The sequence below is a fragment of the Cervus elaphus genome, chromosome X, assembly GCF_910594005.1.
Source record: "Cervus elaphus chromosome X, mCerEla1.1, whole genome shotgun sequence".
Classification (NCBI taxonomy): Eukaryota; Metazoa; Chordata; class Mammalia; order Artiodactyla; family Cervidae; genus Cervus; species Cervus elaphus.
Window position 1 is genome coordinate 155757751 of NC_057848.1, and position 19850 is coordinate 155777600.

General features: G+C 44.1%; 1 protein-coding gene across 4 annotated transcripts in view; it reads left to right on the top strand.

The window, feature by feature from the left end:
- SH3KBP1 (SH3 domain containing kinase binding protein 1) overlaps positions 1-19850 on the top strand; it is a 334928-nt gene that overhangs the window by 69646 nt on the left and 245432 nt on the right. The window contains exon 1 of one of the 4 annotated variants that reach the window (XM_043896944.1): positions 7685-7832. The exons of the other annotated variants lie outside the window; for them this stretch is intronic. Within the exon in view, the coding sequence (XP_043752879.1) occupies positions 7779-7832 (54 nt within the window). The 5' untranslated portion in view covers positions 7685-7778. Of the gene's footprint in view, positions 1-7684; positions 7833-19850 lie in introns of those variants that run through there. 4 annotated transcript variants of the gene reach the window in all.

The following is a 19850-nucleotide window of genomic DNA, read 5'->3' on the forward strand; positions in this document are numbered from 1 at the left end:
TAGAAATGAACAGAGAACAAGTTTGCAGAGCAAACAGTCATTTCAGAATCTGGAGAGAGAGGAAGGCACTTTCTGAGACACAAGACTTTTGCTTACTCGAGACAGAAGCCACCAGACACCACAGAAGTAGGTAGAAAGATGAAGCTCAAGTTTTGACAGATTGCTGGAGGCTGAGTGTAGGCTAACACCAGTGTGAAGCTCCTAGGGGCAGTGGTGGGGTTGAAGGGAGTCTTATTCTTTCCTAGGCTTTCCCTGCCAGGAACCCCACCTGGCTGTCACGGCAAAGCCTGGGGAAAATCCAGGGAAAACTCATGGTGTGGGCTGGGGGTACTGTCTCAGGAGCCACTGAGAAATCTACTTAGATCCTTGTCCCTTAAGGAACAAAAGGTTTATTCTGTAGGGGGAAGGACACAGTCTGAGGGCACTGGTGAAATACCATTGCAGCTGGAAGCAGGAATTCCACTCAGCCCCAGCCCCTGCCTTGCCTAAAAAGAAGTCTTACTCTGCATGGAGAAGGGCCTCAAGGCTGTGGACTGAAAACACTGGAGGGTACCCCCTGCGGTGGAGGGAAGGGGTGAGGGAGCTCTGTCCCTGAACGAGGGGCAGAAGCACTTTGAAGGCGAACCGCCAACCCTCAGACGCAGGCCCCATGTGCATTCCAAAGACTGAGGATCAGAATATTTGAGAATGCATTCTCCCCCAGCATGCTAACAAGCCTACAGGAGTAACAACAGTGGATTTCAACAGGAAGAGCTACTAGAGACAGGTTCTCTCTGGGGAACAGTAGAAAGGGAACCCCTAAAGTCAAGGGGGGGCAAAAATGATCACCAGAGGAATTTCTGAGTTTCTAATGTCCTTGGGACCAATACACAGCAACATAGCCCAACTGTTGACTAAATTTAGCATAAATCCCCCAGTAAGGGCTCATTTATCTCAGTAGCTACTACCCTATATAAAATGTCTGGCTTTCAATCCAAAACTACAAGGCATGCCAGAAGGCCACAAAATGCAGTCTGAAGAGGCAAAGCCATCATCAGAACCAGATGCAGATATGACAGAGTGTTGAAACTGTCAAACACATAGATTACCTAGGTCTGTTCACTGAGTGCCCTCCATGTGCCAGGTGCCATTTTTGGAATGCACTTCACAAGATCTGTGCCCTTAGTATACATTCTAATAGAGAAAAGAGAGCATGAGAACAGACAAGCAAAAAAATCATAGATGGTGAAACATGCAGCAGAGAAATACAGGAGGGGGAAAGGATAGAGTGACTGGTGGAGTGTGTAAGCTGTTTCTGTTTCATCCAGAGTCATCAGAGAAGGCCTCTGGGGCGAGGTGACATCGTAGCTCACACCTGAGTGGTGAGGAGGCTCCTCTGTGACTAAGGGCCATTTGAGTAGAGAATAGCAAGTGCAAAGGCCCTGAGGCATGAACAACCTTGGATCCCCTCAGCTTTAGAAGGTCACAGTGCTATGGGGATGTTGCTGATGAGAGTGACCCTTGCAGCTGTCACTGTCAAGGCTAACCCAGGGAGGAAGTAGTGCGTGGGTTCCTTCCTGCTCTCATTCTTTTGTTTTTTAAACACAGACAGGAATTACTCCTCTCTCCCTACCTTTTGAGGGACAGTGAGAGTTTATTATACCTTTTTTAATAACTACTTCAGGACCTGGCATAGAGTGAAAAGGAACGTGAATTTGCTGTTGTGAGTAGAAGTCTTATTCTTTATCCATTAAGGGAATAGTACTTACTTCTCTTCATGATTGTAAAGAATGTGCATAAATTCAGCTAATCCTCACCCCCAGACCCCCACCCCAAATAGTGATTATTCCTCATACTACAAACAGGAAAATTGAAACCAGAGAGGGTATCTGACTTGATGAGGACTGTAGCTCTTTTAAAGGTCAGCCTTGGTGTCTGAACACCAGTAGCCCTTCTTCGAATGATTGCCTTGTAAGAACTAACTGGAAGGATGGGTATTCTTAAAATGAGCCTCTGGTGGAAAAAAAAAGTCGTTTAATTCTTATGGTAACTCAGTTTATGGTAGAGTGTTGGCTAGTGAAATTGCCCAGGGAAATGGATTTAATAAATACACTGAATAATCTGTCATTTGCTCATTTGTCATGAGTGCTTGAATCAGATGAAGATCGGTAGTTTAAATAGTTTCAACATCCCAATTCCCTCTGCTGTCTTATTACTGCATGTATTACAATGTAACATTAATACTGTGAAGACAATATTGCCTGGCAGTTGCCTACCCTCAGCATTCTGGAAATTGGCATTTGTGATCACAATAACTGTATGTCACTGGTACCAGTCTGCTGTTTTATAGAGTACATTTTTCACCTGGCATGCATGGGGTCTGTGTAGAGCTCTTTGATACTCAGAAACTTTGCCGGTCCTGCTGGTGTGCTGGAGTAGGAATTGAATGTGGCTGGTAGCTTTTAAACATGTGCAGTACCGTGGGTGCTGATGCTGCCAGCACAAGTGGAAAAAAGTATTAAATACTTTTCATAATTTTTCTATAATAATGCTTCTTTGTTAAGAATAAATGTCATAAATAAACCATATTAAGTACATGATTTGAGAGGGAGAACTTTATATATTCATTGATTTCTGATTTATTTATTTATTTCTTTTTTGCCATTGCCATTAGAGAAAAGAAAAAAAACTTTCCCACAGGAACCTTTCTTGACAGAACCAAAAGTTTGCTTATGTTAAGTAATGAAATATTCATGGAAGGAAATGCAGTATGGGTGGAGTATTCTCAAACCAATAGTAATAATTGAGTATCTCTTGTGTACATAGTTCTCTTATCTGTACCATTCATGGTACTATATTGTTGTTGTTCAGTCACTAAGTCATGTCTGACTCTTGCGACCACATGGACTGTAACCCACAAGGCTCCTCTGTCCATGAAATTTCCCAGGCAAGAATACTGGAGTGGGTTGCCATTTCCTTCTCTAGGAGATCTTCCTGATCCAGTGATTGAACCCACGTCTCCTACATTGGCAGGTGGATTCTTTATCACTGAGCCATGAGAAAAGCTGCATAGTATTATATTCTGGGTAGGAAAAACAACGAGTTCTTATACAACATTTTCCACAGACCAGACAGGTTAAGTAACTTGCCCAGGGGAGAGCAGATAGTCAGTGCCAGAGCTGAATTTGAACCTGTGGGTGGTTTAACTTGAATCCATGCTGTCTCACTCCTAATTGTACTATGTTACAGGGGTACAGGATTGTCAGGGTGGCCTTGCCTACATTAAAACAACAACAACGCAGATCTTAAGTAGCATGAGGAATACCCTAATTTGTCGGGTTCTAAGAACCTGCTAGGAATCTTTGCTGAGCTGGGTGTTAGGCTACTGAGAGATTTTGTGTGTGTGTGTGTTTTAATACATAGCCACATTTGCTTGGAACCACGACTTCCTGTGAATGCCTTATGAAGTTATTTGAACAAGAGAAATAACCATATGAATTTTTTAAAAGTTTCTTGAAGTATATTGATTTTTAAAAATGGATGCAATTAGTAGTTCTCACGAGTCCTAAGAATGATTTATCCTGGCATGCACTGGGTCCGTGTAGAGCTCTTTAATACTCAGAAACTTTGCCGGTCCTGCTGGTGTGCTGGGGTAGGAATTGAATGTGGCCGGTAGCTTTTAAACATGTGCAGTACCGTGAGTGTTGATGTTGCCAGCACGAGTGGAAAAATGTATTGCTTAAAATGAACAAACAGGCAATGTTTAGTCTTTTGACTCCCTTTACATTTATTCTGACTGCTCATAGTTTCTGGGAGGGTGGGAGGGAGGAAGTAGGATTTGGCCCTCTTGTTCATCAGTAAGATCCTGACAAACAGTGGGATGTGGATTCTGAGGTCTGATGGTGACCTCCCGCTGCTGCTTCTCCCACTTGCAAAAGGAAAACAAAACACAACCTAGGAGATTCTGAAGTCGGATGATGGTGTAGCCTGAGTTTTTCAAACTCTGTCGTGCCTCCCAACCTTCGTGATCTGTCCTTTCCCATCTTGTGAAAGTGCAGATTCGGGCTCAGGGAGTCTTGGCCAGGTGGGTGGGGAAAGGCTGAGCTTGATGCTTCTTTTAGTAGCCTGAGTGTAACTGACCCTTTTCAGCCAGCCCTCTATCTGGGGACTGTCTTGGCCCCCTGAGTCACTTGGAGAAGTTTGAATACTATGGATTTCCAGACCCCACACCAAACTAATTGGATTAGAGTCACTAGGGCTGAGGCCAGCCAGGTATTTAGGGAGAAAAAAAAGCTACTGAAGTGATTTCATGATAAATCTGTCACCTTTGGTTTTACTGTGAGGGGGAGAAGGGGGATAATGACAGCTTTGAAAACTTCACTGTTGGAATCAGATTGAGATGTTTAAAGACAAACTTCCTGACATCCTAAGAGCTTCCTGTTTCACCTAAACTATGTGAGAAATCTTAGCATCTCCCCAACATGTAAGGGAATTGACCACTTCTTTAAGATTGTGCACAGACTGCTTTAAATCTGGGCGTATAGAGAAAAAAGCATAGTACTTAATGGTTAGTTTGCTGATCTGCTTAGCATTAGATAATGTCTGTGAGGGCTTGTGGAGTGCATCCAGGGAAGCTGGGGCCCAAATATGGAAAAGAGGAGTCATGATTATGAGGTAGGACTTACAGTTACCATCGTGAATATTTGAAGTGTTGTTTCAGCTCTTTCCTCTACTCCTGGGTTGGAGTTGCATTTCTGGGACGTTCGGAGAGCTGGGACAAGCAGGAGGGCTGGGCCATGTCTTTCTTGTGATGAAGCATCCACTCCACGGTGGGTTTCTGTGGGTCGTTTCTTTCACAGAGTGACTTTGTTTTGTTTTGATCACCGAGACTCTCTAGGAATTGGCTTTTTAACATTTGTTAAGTTTTGCTATTAATCTTTTCCCCTGAGATCCTGAAGGCAGATCAGACATTTGGTGAAAATGATCTTGCCAGCATTCCTCTGTTTATTGAGTCCCTTTAAAAATGTGCAGTCTTGCTTTAAAATCAAATGTTTCCCATTCTAGTTGCATTTGTGACTTTTGGTACCCCAGCTCCTTACCTTTTGGTAAGGATTAAAAAAGGACAACTCCGTAATCAGGGAAAAAAAAAAGGCATTCCTACTCTTCCTTTTCTGAAAGCTTAGATATAGTGAGAGAGATGATGTGCATTGTCACCATTACCTTCTGCGTCAGGGAGCGTTTGAGCCGAGAAGCCAAAGTGTTCAGTGTGGTTTCAGATGAGGGGTTTCTCACAGGGTGGCATGTACATGTTGTGGGTGCCGGTGTCTCTTGCTGGACCTGAGGTCACTCTAGGCCAGTGGGTGTGGATGAGAGCCCGGACACTTGGGACCTCACTGGCTCACTCACTCCCAATGTCAATGACACAATTGACCTATAGGACCTATAGGAGAAGCTGGTGTCCTTCCCCAAAGAGGAAGAGCAGACCAGTTCAGTGGATGTCTGCTGAGTGTCTGTTATGTCTGGAGTGCTCTTTTAGGCCCTGGAGTCTAGCCTGGAGAGACAGACCCCAAAACATACTTTTTCAACCCGCCATGGCAAGCACACAGTATGCTCAGGGAGCCCAAAGGGATGGGACCTAAGAGCCAGTGCAGGATGAGCAGGATGAGATTAGTGAAGAGGGTAGCTGGAGCTAGAGTGAGCAAGAAAGTGGGTGTAGTGTGCTTAGAGGCTGTGGGGAGACAGTTGGATGAGTTTCTGGAAGTGAGCCTTGCTAGCGAGTGAAGTGGGAAGTGGGGAAAGTGAGGCTGGCAGGTGTCGGGGACGTCGCATCCCTTTGTAAGGCACTTGGATTCTGCAACGAATTGGGATGCACTGAAGGAAGGATTTTAAGCAGGGACATGCTGCCATCAGCTGTGGATGAAGGTAAAGGCCCTTCAGCCTGGGACTTCTCCTGAATGAACATCTGCTCCCATGTAGTTTTATTTAAAAAAACAAAAACAAAAACAGCTCTATTGAGATCTAATTTACATACTGTAAAATTCACCCATTAGAAGTGTCCCATTCAGTGGCTTTTAATATATTTACAGAGTTGTTTAATCATCACCATAGTCTAATTTTTGAACTTGTCCATCACCCCCTGCCAAAGAAACCTTCTGCCCTTTTGCAGTCACTTCCATTTCCATGCCCAGTCCTAGGCAACCACTCATCTTTGTAACTTCTCTCTTTTCTTGAACATTAAGGGGGATGTTTTCTGTGAGTGTTTTATTAACTTTAAAGGAGTCTCTTTTGCCAAATTACAAACTCTTGCTCTTGGCTCCCCTGACTGTTCTTGTCAGCAGCGCTTTAGCTCATCCCCCAAAGGCAGTGTGATCAGCTGCTAAAGGTGACATCAGAGACCTATGTTCTTGCTGTCTCTCTTCCACTGTATGGATCTGGCAGTAGCTTCACCCAAGGACTGGTTTCTCTGTGGTCATCAGGCCGTTGTAGGATGAGAGGCTTTGGCAGAGGGGCCCTCTGCTTCCTTGTTCATAGCTGTTTATGTAGAAGGAGTCCTTTCCTTCAGCCTGATTGGGTGAGCTTACTTCCTGTTGCTCACCCTGAACCAGATTGGCTTACAATTAATTAGGCTGCCTCTCTGAAGCTGGGAATGGGCTCTATGGGGGAATAGGTGGACACCTGTGACTAAGAGCGGTACCCGAGCATTTTTGAAGCTGACCCTAGCTTTCCGTCTCTGTGAAAAGTGTTATCAGTTCAGCTCTCACTAATTCAGGAGTTCATCATAGTCTGATCAGGGAGTGCTCTGAAGTTTAGCTTTGGATGATGTCATAGTGTGGACAGTAAGGGGGATGGTGGTAACATTAACTTATGTGGGATATTAATGATTTGTCTCTTTAGAAAACCTGTTTGCTTTAGGATAGGATTGTTTAAATATGTCACTAGTAATAAATAATAGAAAATCATTCTTATCTAGTTATTAAGTTAGCCCCTTGGAATCTCTCCTGGAGGAAAAAATAAAATAAAATCCTGTCCTGAATATGTCACTATTCGAGTTACCATATGAACTTGGAATTAGCAAAAATTGCCTTTCTTTCAAGTATAATCCATGCTTCACTAAGCCAAATAGACATTCTGCCAGTTATTTGGACTTTATTAAATTTTCTTTAATGTAGTAAAAAATCAGGGTAGGCCTGTGCTTTGCACAGCCATTTATTTGATTATGAGCTACATTTTCAAGTCTATTGTGGAGTGAGGTTTGTCCCCATGTAAGTACTGAGTGTTTGCTGGTGCAGCTCTTAATGGTGAGAACGGATGTTGAAGAAAGCAAACACCATATGCCCTTTGTTCCCCGTGCATGTCCCCTCCTGGAGGCTGGGTGGAGTGTTTCAGCTGTCTCGAATAATCTCCATTTTGCTGTGACTGCAGACTTTGTGGTTCTCCAGCTCTCCTCTCCGATGTTAGTTACAACTTCTTCCTAATTAGGTGGCTCTTCTTCCTCTTTCTCCCCTGGGGTCATAAAGGTTCCACACTCTCAAGTGCCAGAGACTGGATTAATTTGGAAAAAGTGTATTTCACTTGATTTGTGACAGAAATAAGCTCAGAGAGAGAGGAAAAAAAAACCAGCCAGTGTGAATGTGTAGTGGGAGGGGCGGGCGGGCGGGCTGGGTATGGGACAGGATGCTTAGAATAATTCTGCTGCCAAGTGAATCAGAGAGACTTGTAGTTCTCGCCGAGCACAGCACACACTCCTGCCCAGAGTTCAGACACAGTCAGCCCACACTCACCATTTCATACCCCACAGTATGGAGCTTTCCGCAGCCAAAGCCCCGAGCGCTGCTGCCGATGCGTCTGAGATTGTAAGTAGGCCATACATCTGTTTCAATTGTTATTCTGTCTGCATCTTTTGTAGCCTGTTGCCCGACTACTCTGTAGACTGGGAGGGAGGCATGATGGGGAATTCGGTCCTGGCTCAGTCCTTTCACGATGGTGAGCCACACCGCTTTCCATTTGGACCCAGGCATTTGAGTTTTCTTATTTGTGGAGGAAGGGAATTTCTTCCCCAAGCCCTCCTCTGTGACAGAAGTGGCTCTTGGCCGATGGCGGCGTCCATAAAGATTTCGAACAGCCCTATCATCTGGTGGGGTGGCTCTTTCCTTCTCCTGATTGCTATCAACGAGTTTTTTCCAGGGAACACGGCATACAAGACAACCCCAGCCAGCCAAGCCCACCCGCGAACCCCCAAGCCTGCAGGTGGCCCTTTCACGGGTGAAGTGTCCCTGGCGAGGGTTGGGAGCAGGTAACATTTCTAAGGTAGCTAGTAGAGTTGGGAGGCTGGGATGAAGGCAGGTGTGGAGTCCAGCTTTCCTATGGTGGGAAGAAATGATGGGACAGGAGGGGGGAATACAATGGGGGGAATAGGACAGAAAGAGTAGGGTTTTTTCAGACCACCGACCTGTTCCTCAGTGCCAGCCCAGGCAGCATGCAAGGCTCAAGTCCTCACTCAGCTAACTGTAGCCTGGGGCCACTCACAGAAACCTCTCTTAAGTTGTACTTTTCTCATTTGAAAGGTGTGATCGTTGCACTTCATGGAAATGTTGGGGTATTTGGAGTGACGATTGTGATAGCACTTGGCACTTGGTAGGCCTTTCCTAAACCATGTATTTTGCCCTCCTTACCCCATCTCCTTCCTTAACGGGCTGTTAGACCACTGATCCAAGAAGTGCACTGGACTGTGAAATGCCGCCTGTGTTGCTCTCTCCAGCTTGTTTAGGGACAGTCATTGTGGCCGTTGAGTTCTCTCGGTTGGGGTCATAGGCTTATCTTACTCGGCCATTTGGCTTGGTTACCCTTTGATTCACAGGCACGTGACTCCCCAGAAAAAGGAGGTCTTGGGGAGAAGTTGTGAGTGGGTCATGCCCATGTGCCACAGATCTGTTTGCATTACAGACCGTGGAGCCTGGGGACCCAAGTGTCGTGAGTCCTAGAGAAAAAGCGACCATTCAGAAGAGCCATTTCTTGTTCAGCTTTGAGTTTCTGAGTTATGAATACCTGTATTCAGCTGGCACAAGGGAGAAGATAAAGAAAAGATAGACCTCAAAGAATACTGCTCAGCAATTCATGTAATTTCGGATTCAGAAGTAGGTGTAGAGCACTGTCGTGTTGACTTTCCACCAGTTGTTTCAGTCAACCTGTTCATGGATTTAGGCAACCTCCATGTGCATGGATCAATTCTCAGTTGCCTTTGCACCATTATGTGTGTTTGCTTGTTTATGGGACTTTCTAGAGCCTGTCTTGTTAATCAGTTTTACTATGTGCTTTATATTTGCTGACTGTGAGCTAATTGCTAGTAATAGTGTTCCCTTGTCAGTTACAAGTTCTCCCACCCCTTTCTCTCCATTGAATTCCATGTGTTTTATCTCACATGTAGACTAAAATTCTTTGTCTCTAGCTGATAAGACTCCTCAATAACTGTATCTGTGAGCTCTGAGACACTGGTAGTTTTTATTATTGATTTTGGTGACATCATATCATAATCTGCACACTTTGTTTTATGTGCAATGATTTAAGAGTACACCTTTCCCCTTAACCATCATCAAAGTCATGTGTCACAGTGTACCAACTTGGAGTAGCTCTCTGTTGCTCTTCATTGGACTCCATCTTCTTGCCCATGGCTGGCTGTGCCTTGTGTGGTCTGGCACGTGCCTGCCTCTCCAGCCTCATCGTGGTCACCCTCCCACCTGGCCACTTCCTTCTCCCCTGGGCCCTGGCCACCCCAGCTCCTCCTGAGCCCTTTCCCGCTGCTGGTCTCAGGCGCTTGGGGTGCTGTCACTGGGGAGCACCCTTCTCTGGCTGTTGCTTGGCTGCCTCTTGCTCTACTTTCAGGTGTTAACTCAGAGAAGCCCTCCTGGGCCATCTTATCTAATGGGACTTCCTCCATCTTAGGTTTCCTTTCTCCTTTCCTGTCACATCGCCATATCTATTTCTTGCAGAACGCTTACATCACAGCCTGTAAATCTCTTTGTTGCCTCATTGATTTTCTTGGCACTTGCTACCTCCTCCGTTGGAATTTCAGCCCTGGTGTGGGCAGAGGTCTTGTCTGTCTGATTCCATTGTATCCCCAGCCCCTAACTCCGTTCTGGACACTTAGTAGATGCTCAAGAAATATTTGTTAAATAGTTAGAGGCTTTGGATGATGGACACAGTGGCTGCCTTTTAAATAGTGTGTTTCTACAGCCTGATAAAGTTAGTTCCTGCTTTTCTGTGCTGGACTCTCCCATGTGCCTCCGTCATCACTCTGGTACTTCGGGAGCACTCCAGACCCTAGGGCCCTGTTTCCCTCTCCTGGCAAGCCCATGGCTGGTATCTGGAGTCGCCCTCTAACTGCTGTAAGCATCACTTTTGTTCTCAAAATGAAAACCACCTGTCTTCAAAGTGATTTGCTTAAAACAAATGCTTATTTCTTTACCAAGGCCTTCCTCCCCTTCTGCCTTTCGCCACCTCCTGCCAAGAATAATGGGAAAACCCTCTTATCTTGGAAAGTGCTTTTTTCCTCTGCTCAGAATCCACAGCTGGATGATTTATCACCCAGTGTACTGGGCAGTAGCTTCCCTGCTATGCCACTTTCAGACATCAGAGGCTTGAAGGGGGTCCCATGATGGGGGCTCAGCCTGGATACTGCCTGTCTTTGTATATTTCCTTTAAGCGTCCTTCCTACAGATAAGGAACCTAGCCCAGGGCACCAAGTAAATGGCAGCAGGATTGGAGACAGTATCTTAAGTTCTCTGTGGTGGACTGTTAGCCAGATCATTGATCCTTTACACCAACTCCAGGAGGTAAATAATATTATCCCCCATTTTAGAAATGGTGAGATAGAGGCTCCCAGAGGTTATGTAGATTGTAACCAGCCAGGATCAGAACCCAGGTCTCCTGGCTTCCAAATTCTATTATTTGTCAGTGTACTCAGTGTTTCTTAGGCTTTTTTTTCCCACTGTGTCCTTCAGTTTTAAAAAAAGTCTGACAACCTAGTATACATGTGCACATATAGTACACATGTGCATGTACAGACACATACATGTAGATGCAAAACATCTCCTGGAGCAATAAGTGAAGTTGCTCAGTCATGTCCAACTCTTTGCGATCCCATGGACTATAGCCTACCAGTTTCCTCCATCCATGGGATTTTCCAGGCAAGAATACTGGAGTGGGTTGCCATTTCCTTCTCCAGGGGTTCTTCCTAACCCTGGGATTGAACCCGGGTCTCCCACATTGTAGGCAGATGTTTTACCATCTGAGCCACCAGGGAAGTTCGTTGCATGAAGCAGTAGTTGCCTTCCTTGTGTATGGTGCACTCTTTTATTCTCTATTCTTTTTAAAGAATGCTGGTCAGGGTATAGCAGGGTATAGCAGGATTCCATTCTTTTTTTTAAAGCTGAATAATTTTTCATTGTTTTATATGCCATGGTTTCTTTATCCATTCATCCATAACTGGACAGTGAAGTTGTTGCAATATCTTCCTTGCCATGGGCTGCTGGGAGATGGAAATGGGGAGTTGCTGTTCAGTGGGTATGAAGTTCCAGTTATGCAAGAGGTATATATTGTAAAGTTCTGTTGTACAGCAATAATGTATTGTGCACTTAAGTTTTAAGAAGGTAGTTCAAGTGCTCTTACCACCCCTCCCCCCCCCCCCCCCCCCGCACACAATGCTGGTGAGGACCTTCTAAATTGATTGCATGGCCCACTAATTGACAGTAATCAGAAGTGTGGCAGCTGGCGAACACTAGTGTAGGTGACATGTAATATATGCTTACTTTACATAGAGGTTTACGTGATGGAAGCTACTTTCTAAAATGACTGTGAAGTATAGCATAAGAACCCATATAAAATGGACAAAAGAGTAAGCTGTTTGAAGTTTTGGAAACTGAACATATCTGTGTAACCATCAGATCAAAACACACACCACTGATTTAAGCTTCTTTGATTCAAGACAGGCAGACGTGGAGTACAACAAGAAACAGATATGCCCACAATTTGTTCTGAATTATGCACATCCAGCTTACTTGATGGAATTTCTCTTTTTAGATCCATATTTTGTGTTTCTAGTGACGGAACCAGACTGGTATTTTAGATCTAACAGCCACCCAAGGAATGGAACAAGGTTTCTATAGGGATTGTCAGAAATGGGCAGAAAAGGAGGCTGGATGAACATGAGCCTGGAGAAATATGAATGAGGAAGAGGAGGGAAGGGCAGGACCTCACAGTGGGATATGGAAACATTCAAGTGTGAGGATTTATGGTGATAATAATTGAGGCCAATTTTACTGAAATTGGCGATGGGAAGGAGGGTGTGAGTGAAGAAGGAAGGGAACTTGTGATTAGAGTCCCAGGCCCCTAGAAGCCAGTGAACTTTTGTGTGAAATAAGGAACGTCTACCTCTCATGGTGAGTGTTGACTTTTAGAGAAAATTGTTTTAGCACACCAAAGCAAGCTGCTTATTTCTTGGTGAAAGACATAAATGCATCTCAGTGCAAAAGCAAGCTAGAGTTAGCACAGCTTTTCAGCGTTCGTAATACATGTGTTCTGCAAGCTGTCTAGGTGGACAGATTGTTCACAGCTCTTTGTAATGGGATGTTCGTAGAAATGAAAGAGAGCAAATACTTTACTGAGCTTTTAAACATTACATGCTCTTACAAAATTTTATTAATCAACACCCTTGGTGAAATGCAGTGATAGCAAATTTTGTCAAACTGCAACGTTTCCTTGAATCAGGGTCTTTGGAATAATAATAAAATCCTTTAGCTTTGTGGATTAGATAAGCTCTTACTCATTGTTCATACTTGTGAAAGAGACTTGGAACTTTTATACATTTGGTATGTGTTTCCTGGCATTCTTGACCTGTGGTGCTCACTGTGGGTTTGTGCTTAATTCTGCATGTGTTGTGACTGTGTTTGTGCAAGAAAAGTCCTGGGGCTATAACACACACACACACACACAGTGGCACAGAGGAGGCGCCCCGCTGGGGACAGGGAGTGGGTGTGTCTGACTTATTCTTTGCTTGGAGCGGAGTGTCAAGCCAGGGCACTAAGTACTTGCTAGATGAATGGGGAGGGAGAAAGGAAAAAAAAAAATCCTAGCTAGCATTTACTAGTATATACTGTGTGCTTTGCCTCTTTTAGCTGATCTAATCATCAGAACCAGCCTTTGGGGGTGGGCACTGTGAATATCCTTATCTTTAGAGTGACTTCATGTCCCTGTTTGCCAGAGGACTGTCCTGGTATCTGCCTGTTGTCCTGGCATTGATGTCAGTAGCATCCTTTTCACTGTGAAATGTCCTGGTTCAGATGATAAATTCTTTCACTCTAAAATGTTCTGGTTTGGATAGACAGAGGAGGACACTGAGGCACAGAGAAATCGCATCACTTTCCACAGTCACCAGTCAGTTGACAGTAGTGCTGGGTTTCTTCCTAGAAGTCTGACTCCAGATCTTGTCGCTTGACCATCAAGTTCTGCTGCTGCGCACCTTAGGTCAAGGAACATGTAGTATAAAAACAACGTTCTTGATGGTTCAAATCACCACTATGACATGTGACTCAGGGCAGGAAGAGTGTACTGGGCGAAGACCCATTGCAATCCTCTGTGTGCATTCACCGATAAATCTAGACAATGAGTAGCTCAGGGTGATAATACTGTTCCTGTGTATGTGGTGCTTCGTCATTTACAGAACCCTTTCTCCTCCACTATTGTGTTGAAACTTCTTGTACGCTCTGGGGCGTGGGTGGGTGGTGGTATTTCCATTTTAGGAAGAAGGATGCAAGATCAGCAGGCTGCTGTGGTCACCTGCCTGAGGTTTTACAGCCAGAAAAGGAGCTGATCCAGGATTCAACTCAGATATTCTGCCCCCATCAGCAGTGCATTTTCCGTACGCCAAGCCGTGCCTTATGCAGCTATTTGATGGTGCTGCCTTTTTAATTTTTTTTAATTGAAGTACAGTTCATTTACAGTGTTGTGCCAGTCTGCTGTACAGCACAGTGACCCAATTATACACATATAGACATTCTTCTTTAAAAGATTTTTTCCATTATGGTTTATCACAGGATATTGAATATAGCTCCATGGGCTGTACAGTAGGCCCTTGTTTATCCATCCTGTAAATAATAGTTTACATCTCAAGGGTGTTGTTTATGGAGCATAAAGATGTCACCTGAAGATTCATTAACCCCAACACAGGACTTCTCAACCTTGACACTCTTTGACATTCTGGGCTATTTTAAGGCTATTGTGAGGCTGTCCCTTGCACTGTGGGATGTTTAGCAGCATCTCTGACCTCTACCCACTAGATGCCAATAGCACACAGCTCCTTTCCTCACCTAGTTGTGACAGTGAAAACTGTCTTCAGGCACTGTCAACATATACCCTGGGACACAGTTGCCCCTGGTTAGACCTGTCTTTCCCTCTCCCTCTAGTTTCTGAAGCATCAGAAAAACTATTGAAAGCCCCACAAAGGGACAGAAGAAGAGGACAAGTGACACATTTCATGTGGGAATTTGCTTCCATGGAAGAACATTGGGTTCTTATCCCAAGGAAGGGTAAGATAGCCAGCATTTTAGAAATCACACAAAAGTTTTTTAAATAAAAAAGTTAGAATAGAGATGAATTGAAATATGCACATTAAAATCTCCTGTAATCCAACTGCCCAGAGATGACTATAATTTAAAGTATGCTCTTGTTCCTCCTAAGCTTTTCCAACACATGTATAAATATGTGTATCATTTTCCAAATAGGGCTGTCCACAAATGTTGTTAAAATCAGCTTTTTAAAAAAATCTTAAATGTGCCACCAACATCTTTCTGTATCTATGCTGTTGAACTGCAGAGCATTTCATTGTATGGCTATGGTATAATTTATGCACTCAGCCTCCTGTTGTGTACATTTGTTTCATTTCCAATTTTGCTTTTGCTATTACATGCAAAGCTCTGATGAGGATTCATGTGTGTGCATCTAAGCCCTTCACAGCTTTTTTTCCTTATAGAAATAAGGAAATTTTAGCATCTCATGAACAAGATACCCAATTCATAATGTGCGGAATTGTATTTTGATTATATTATGTACTTTTGCCCCTTAAAATTATGAAAAGTGCACTGATAAAATTTTAATTATGCACTCAACTTGCAGAATGCAGTGTGGAATGTTCTTTGGTTTTCTGATTAAATGATGACTAATAAGACACCATTTAGATTTCATGCCTTCTTCATGAAAACCACTCTTAACTGTATCAGGCTACTTCCTGAGTAGGAATTACAGCCCATTGACAATCAGTAAGTCTTCTTTTAAGACTCTGTTCACTGCTGAGAGCAATTTAGGGCTAAGTTCTCATGAATTCTCACTGCTCATATATTTTTCTTATATGTGTTTAAAATGGGGAAAAAAAAACCCACCTCGTGGTTGAAGCACAACAGAAGAGCTTAAGAAGATTTCCCTACTTTACTTCCCTCTTGTTTTTTTAATTCTCTAGAATTTTATTGCAACTACAAACAATAAAAGCACAACTTTTTAAAAAACCCGACAAACTACACAGTATGCAAGGTCTGATCCAATTGGCTTTTTTTCAATTAATGATTCTTGCTATGTCTGCTCCTTATTCTGTATAATTGGTGCCCTATTTGGGATTGTTTCCGGTCTTTCTTTTTTTCCTGCAACAAAGCACCCTATTTTATGTGAGTCCACCCATAGGATAAATGCCTCACAGTGGAGTTGTTGGGTTAACAGTCTCTCCTTAGGATTTTCATAGATATTGTAGATATTGCTAAATTTCCCTTCCACCTATCATATTGCCCTTCCACCTATATATATAGGGTGGCTTTCCGGTGGCTCAGATGATAAAGGTTGGGAAGATCCCCTGGTGGAGGAAATGGCTACCCACTCCAGCATTCTTGCCTGGAGAATTCCATGGACAGAGGAGCTTGTCGGGCTACAATTCATGGGATCGCAAAGAGTCGGACACGACTGAGTGACTGACACTTTCACTTTCGTGTGTGTGTGTATCTCCTGACTTGCTTCCATCGGGTATTTGTTTCTGCCTGGCATAAACTATGGATTAATAAACTAGGGACACAATAGTTGAACCTCATCTATGGAAAGGGCCATAATCTAGATTAGGAGGAGACCTCAGTCTCCCTTGGGATTGGTTTTTGGCCTTGGAAGCACTTGTGCTGTGCTCAGTCATGCCTGACTCTTTGTGACCCTTTGTACTGTAGCCTGCCAGTCTCCTCTGTCCATGGGATTCTCCAGGCAAGAATGCTAGAGTGGGTTGCCATGCCCTCCTTCAGAGGATCTTCCTGACCCAGGGATCAAACCCACGTCTCCTGCATTGCAGGTGAATTCTTTACCCACTGAGCCACTGAGGAGGCCTGGGGACACCTGGGGGGGATATGTATTTACTGATTTTCTTCTGGGATTGGCCTGGAACTGGCTTTTTCTCTTGTATGAAAGTATGGAGTAAGAAGTATATGTGAAAGTTGGGTGACAATACCCAGGTAGACAACTTTCTGGTGATGTTTGATGACATGTCTCAATTAGAATTGAGGTGGTTAGAAATGGACATTTGTTAATAAAGAGGTGACAACATTTACTTCTCATTGGGTCTCTGAAATAGAAGGGCCTATCATTTAGCATTTGGTACAGTGTACCAAATGTAACATGTCAATATAATAAATGTAAATGTAATATGATACAATCATTTCATAATCATTTTCACTCCCCTTACATTTTATGTGAAGTCTTTTCTGATGTTTTTTCCTTCTCTGTCTTTGTCTACTCGCTGGGGATAATTTTTTGTACTGTCCTTTTAAAAAACTGATAATCATGATAAGTACTGCATTTTGGGTCTTTTGTTTTGTTATCTGTGACCAGCTTTGCCTCCCTAATCAAATGTTCACCATCCCTTGGTTTCTAGTCCTCAGAATCCTAGCATGGGGTTTGGGATGTATGTATTTGGGTTGGCTGCTCACTTCAGAACTTTCCTTATTTTATGGGGTCTCTGGGCTTGGTGAAAGAGAACCATTCCTGGACAGTCTTCATTTTTTTTTGGCCCCCAGAACAGTGCTCATTAAGGTCTCTGTTGCCTCACTCTTCAGGGCCTTGCTTTCCTGCCCAGGGGAAGGCACAGCAAGGTGCCATCATTTTATTGATGTTGTGTTTGAAGCCATGGAGGCCGGCTGACATTTGAAGATGGTTCCGTGAACCCTGGTGGGCACAGCAGCTGCCATGGCTCTGGGTAACAATATGAGGAGCCTGTGTTTTCTGAGAAGTCTGGGGGGTTTCTGATGGGTGCTTCAAATGCTCACTCACTGCAGTCTTGAGCAGAATTTTTTGAGTCAGCCTTGGTGAGCCACCCTGAGGCTGAGATACAGAGAGGAAAGCAGGGCTGAGGGAACCGACTTCTCCTGTCAGTGAGCCTGAAATTGGGGCAACTCTTGGTTGGAGCCCCCTTGTCCAGCACTCTAGCTAATGTTAGGAGATTACCTAGGAGCTTGGGGCTCCTGCCCAGAAGGTGGAAGCTGACATCTGTTTAGGTTTGACCTCCAGCGGGGCTCCTTGGGGGGACGAAGGAGCTCTCCTCTGCCTTCTCTTCTGTCCTCCAGGGCTCACACCCAGGGCCTGCTGACACGGCTCTCACGGGAGCTTCCAGAGGCATGGCTGGCCTCGACCTCAGCAGCAAGTCTTAGAAAAGAAGCAAGCCACAGAACTTTATTTTTCTTATTGTTCAAGTAATATATTTTCTTTTGGAGCTAATAAAGGAGACTTTTAGGGGCAGGCAGTGTGATCCAAGGAAAATGGCCTTTGGCACCAAATTGTTCTGGGGTGGACTGTGAGCTCTGCAACTTTCTCCTTAAGGGGCTGTTATGAGCTGAATTGTGTGTGCGCCGCCCCCACCCCCACCCCAAATTTTATGCTTCTGGTTCCTCAGAATGTGATGATATTTGAAGACAGGGCCTTTTAAAGGGGTAATTGAGTAAAAATGAGGCCAATCTGACTGGTGTCCTTGTAAGAGTAGGGGACTGGGACACAGACACCAGGGACGCACACACTAAGCAAAGACCATGTGAGGACGCAGCAAGAAGGTGGCCATCTGAAAGCTCAGGAGAGAGGCCTCTGATGAAACCAGACCTGCAAAGACCTTGATTTTGGACTTCTAATCTCCAGAAGTGAACTGTGGGAAATAAATTTCTGTTATTTAAGCATCTCAGTTTGTACAACAGCCCTGGCACATGAAAATAGGTGCTTTTATCAAGTCAGCTTCTCCAGTTTTGCATCCCCCATCACTAAAGAGAAGACCAGAACACCTGCCTTTCAGAGTCTATGTGAGGGACAGACATAATCCTGGCTTAGAGCAGATACTCATAACTGGTGCTGGTGGTTTAATAATAAATGGTAGAAACCACTGCCCTGCCCCTCACCCAGGTTTTCTGGCCTCATCCTGATATCAGGATTTTTTCCTCCTTCCTTCCTTTTTTTATTCTTTACTTTTAAGTCCTTTACAAACAGGGTTGCAAAGAATTCCTGGGGTCAGAGGAGGTGGGTACTTCATGTATTTAACAAGCAATGAAATATTTTCTTCTGAGTAATCCTTTTCATCCTTTTAATCTTCTAACATACTGGAGTTCCAGGTACAATTTTATTTAGGACAAGGATTTTGCTGCTAAAGTTGATTGAAAGTGACTTTTGGTGTGGTATGTGTATTTCCTGGACCTAATATCTAGCTTGCTAGGGCTACCATCACCAAGACCACCAACTAGAGGTACTTACACAACAAAAATTTATTGCCTCACAGTTCTGGAGCCTGGAAATCCAAGATGATGGTGTGAGCAGGGTTGATTGCTTCTGAGGTTCTGAGGGTGAACCTGTTCCAGGCCCTCTCTCATAGCTTCTGGGGCTTTGCTGGCCTTGACTTGTAGATATATAACCTTGATCTTTGCCTTCATCTCTGCATGACGTTCTCTCTGTGTGCACACCTCCATTTCCAAATTTCTCCTTTTTGTAAAGACGTCAGTTATATTGGATCAAGGCCCAGTCAAATCACCTCATCTTATTGATTGTCTGCAAAAACCCTATTTCCAAATGCAGTCACATTCACAGGTATTGGAGAGTAAGAATGTAACGTCTTTTGGTGGATACAATTCAAGTCCTAACAGCACTGATACTGGAACCCGATTTGCCATCTGTGTCCCTCTGCCTGCAGCTGGCAGCTTCCCAAGAGGAGTGTCCTCGCCTGGTCTACAGCTCCCATCCATCATGCAGATTTCAGCTCAGAAGTCACCTCCTCAAAGAGGCCTTCTGTAGCTACTCTCTGCATAGACTGATGGAATGAATGAAATAGATTGTGGAGTAAAATTGAACTGTGACTGTGAATGATGTTGCTATTTTGCCCTAAGAGCATGAGGGAGCTTCTCTCTCCCCACCATAAATGTTACTTGTAGCTTTCTTGTATATCTTGGCTGTGTCACCACCACAGATGCTATTTAAGTATCATTTTGTGCCTGTGAATTGAGATGTCGGGCACCTCCCGAATGTCATGATGTTTCCTGTTCTGTGTGCAGAGCATGCCAAGAGGACTCAATCTGTTGGATTTTAATTTTTTTTTTTGCAGTGAATCACAGCTTGATTATGATTGTACAGTAATTCACACAGCAAAACTGGCTAGAACCCTTCTCTGAAGGACCTCTTGGGTCTAGAAAACCTGCAAGTTATGAGTAAGGGAGACATTTCCTGATTCCAGTAAATTGGTTAGTGTTGATTGAGTGTGCTCTATTTGCTAAAACCTTGCTCAGTGCTTTGCAGACCTAGGTAGCAGAGATAAAAGTTATGGCCTCCAGCATCAC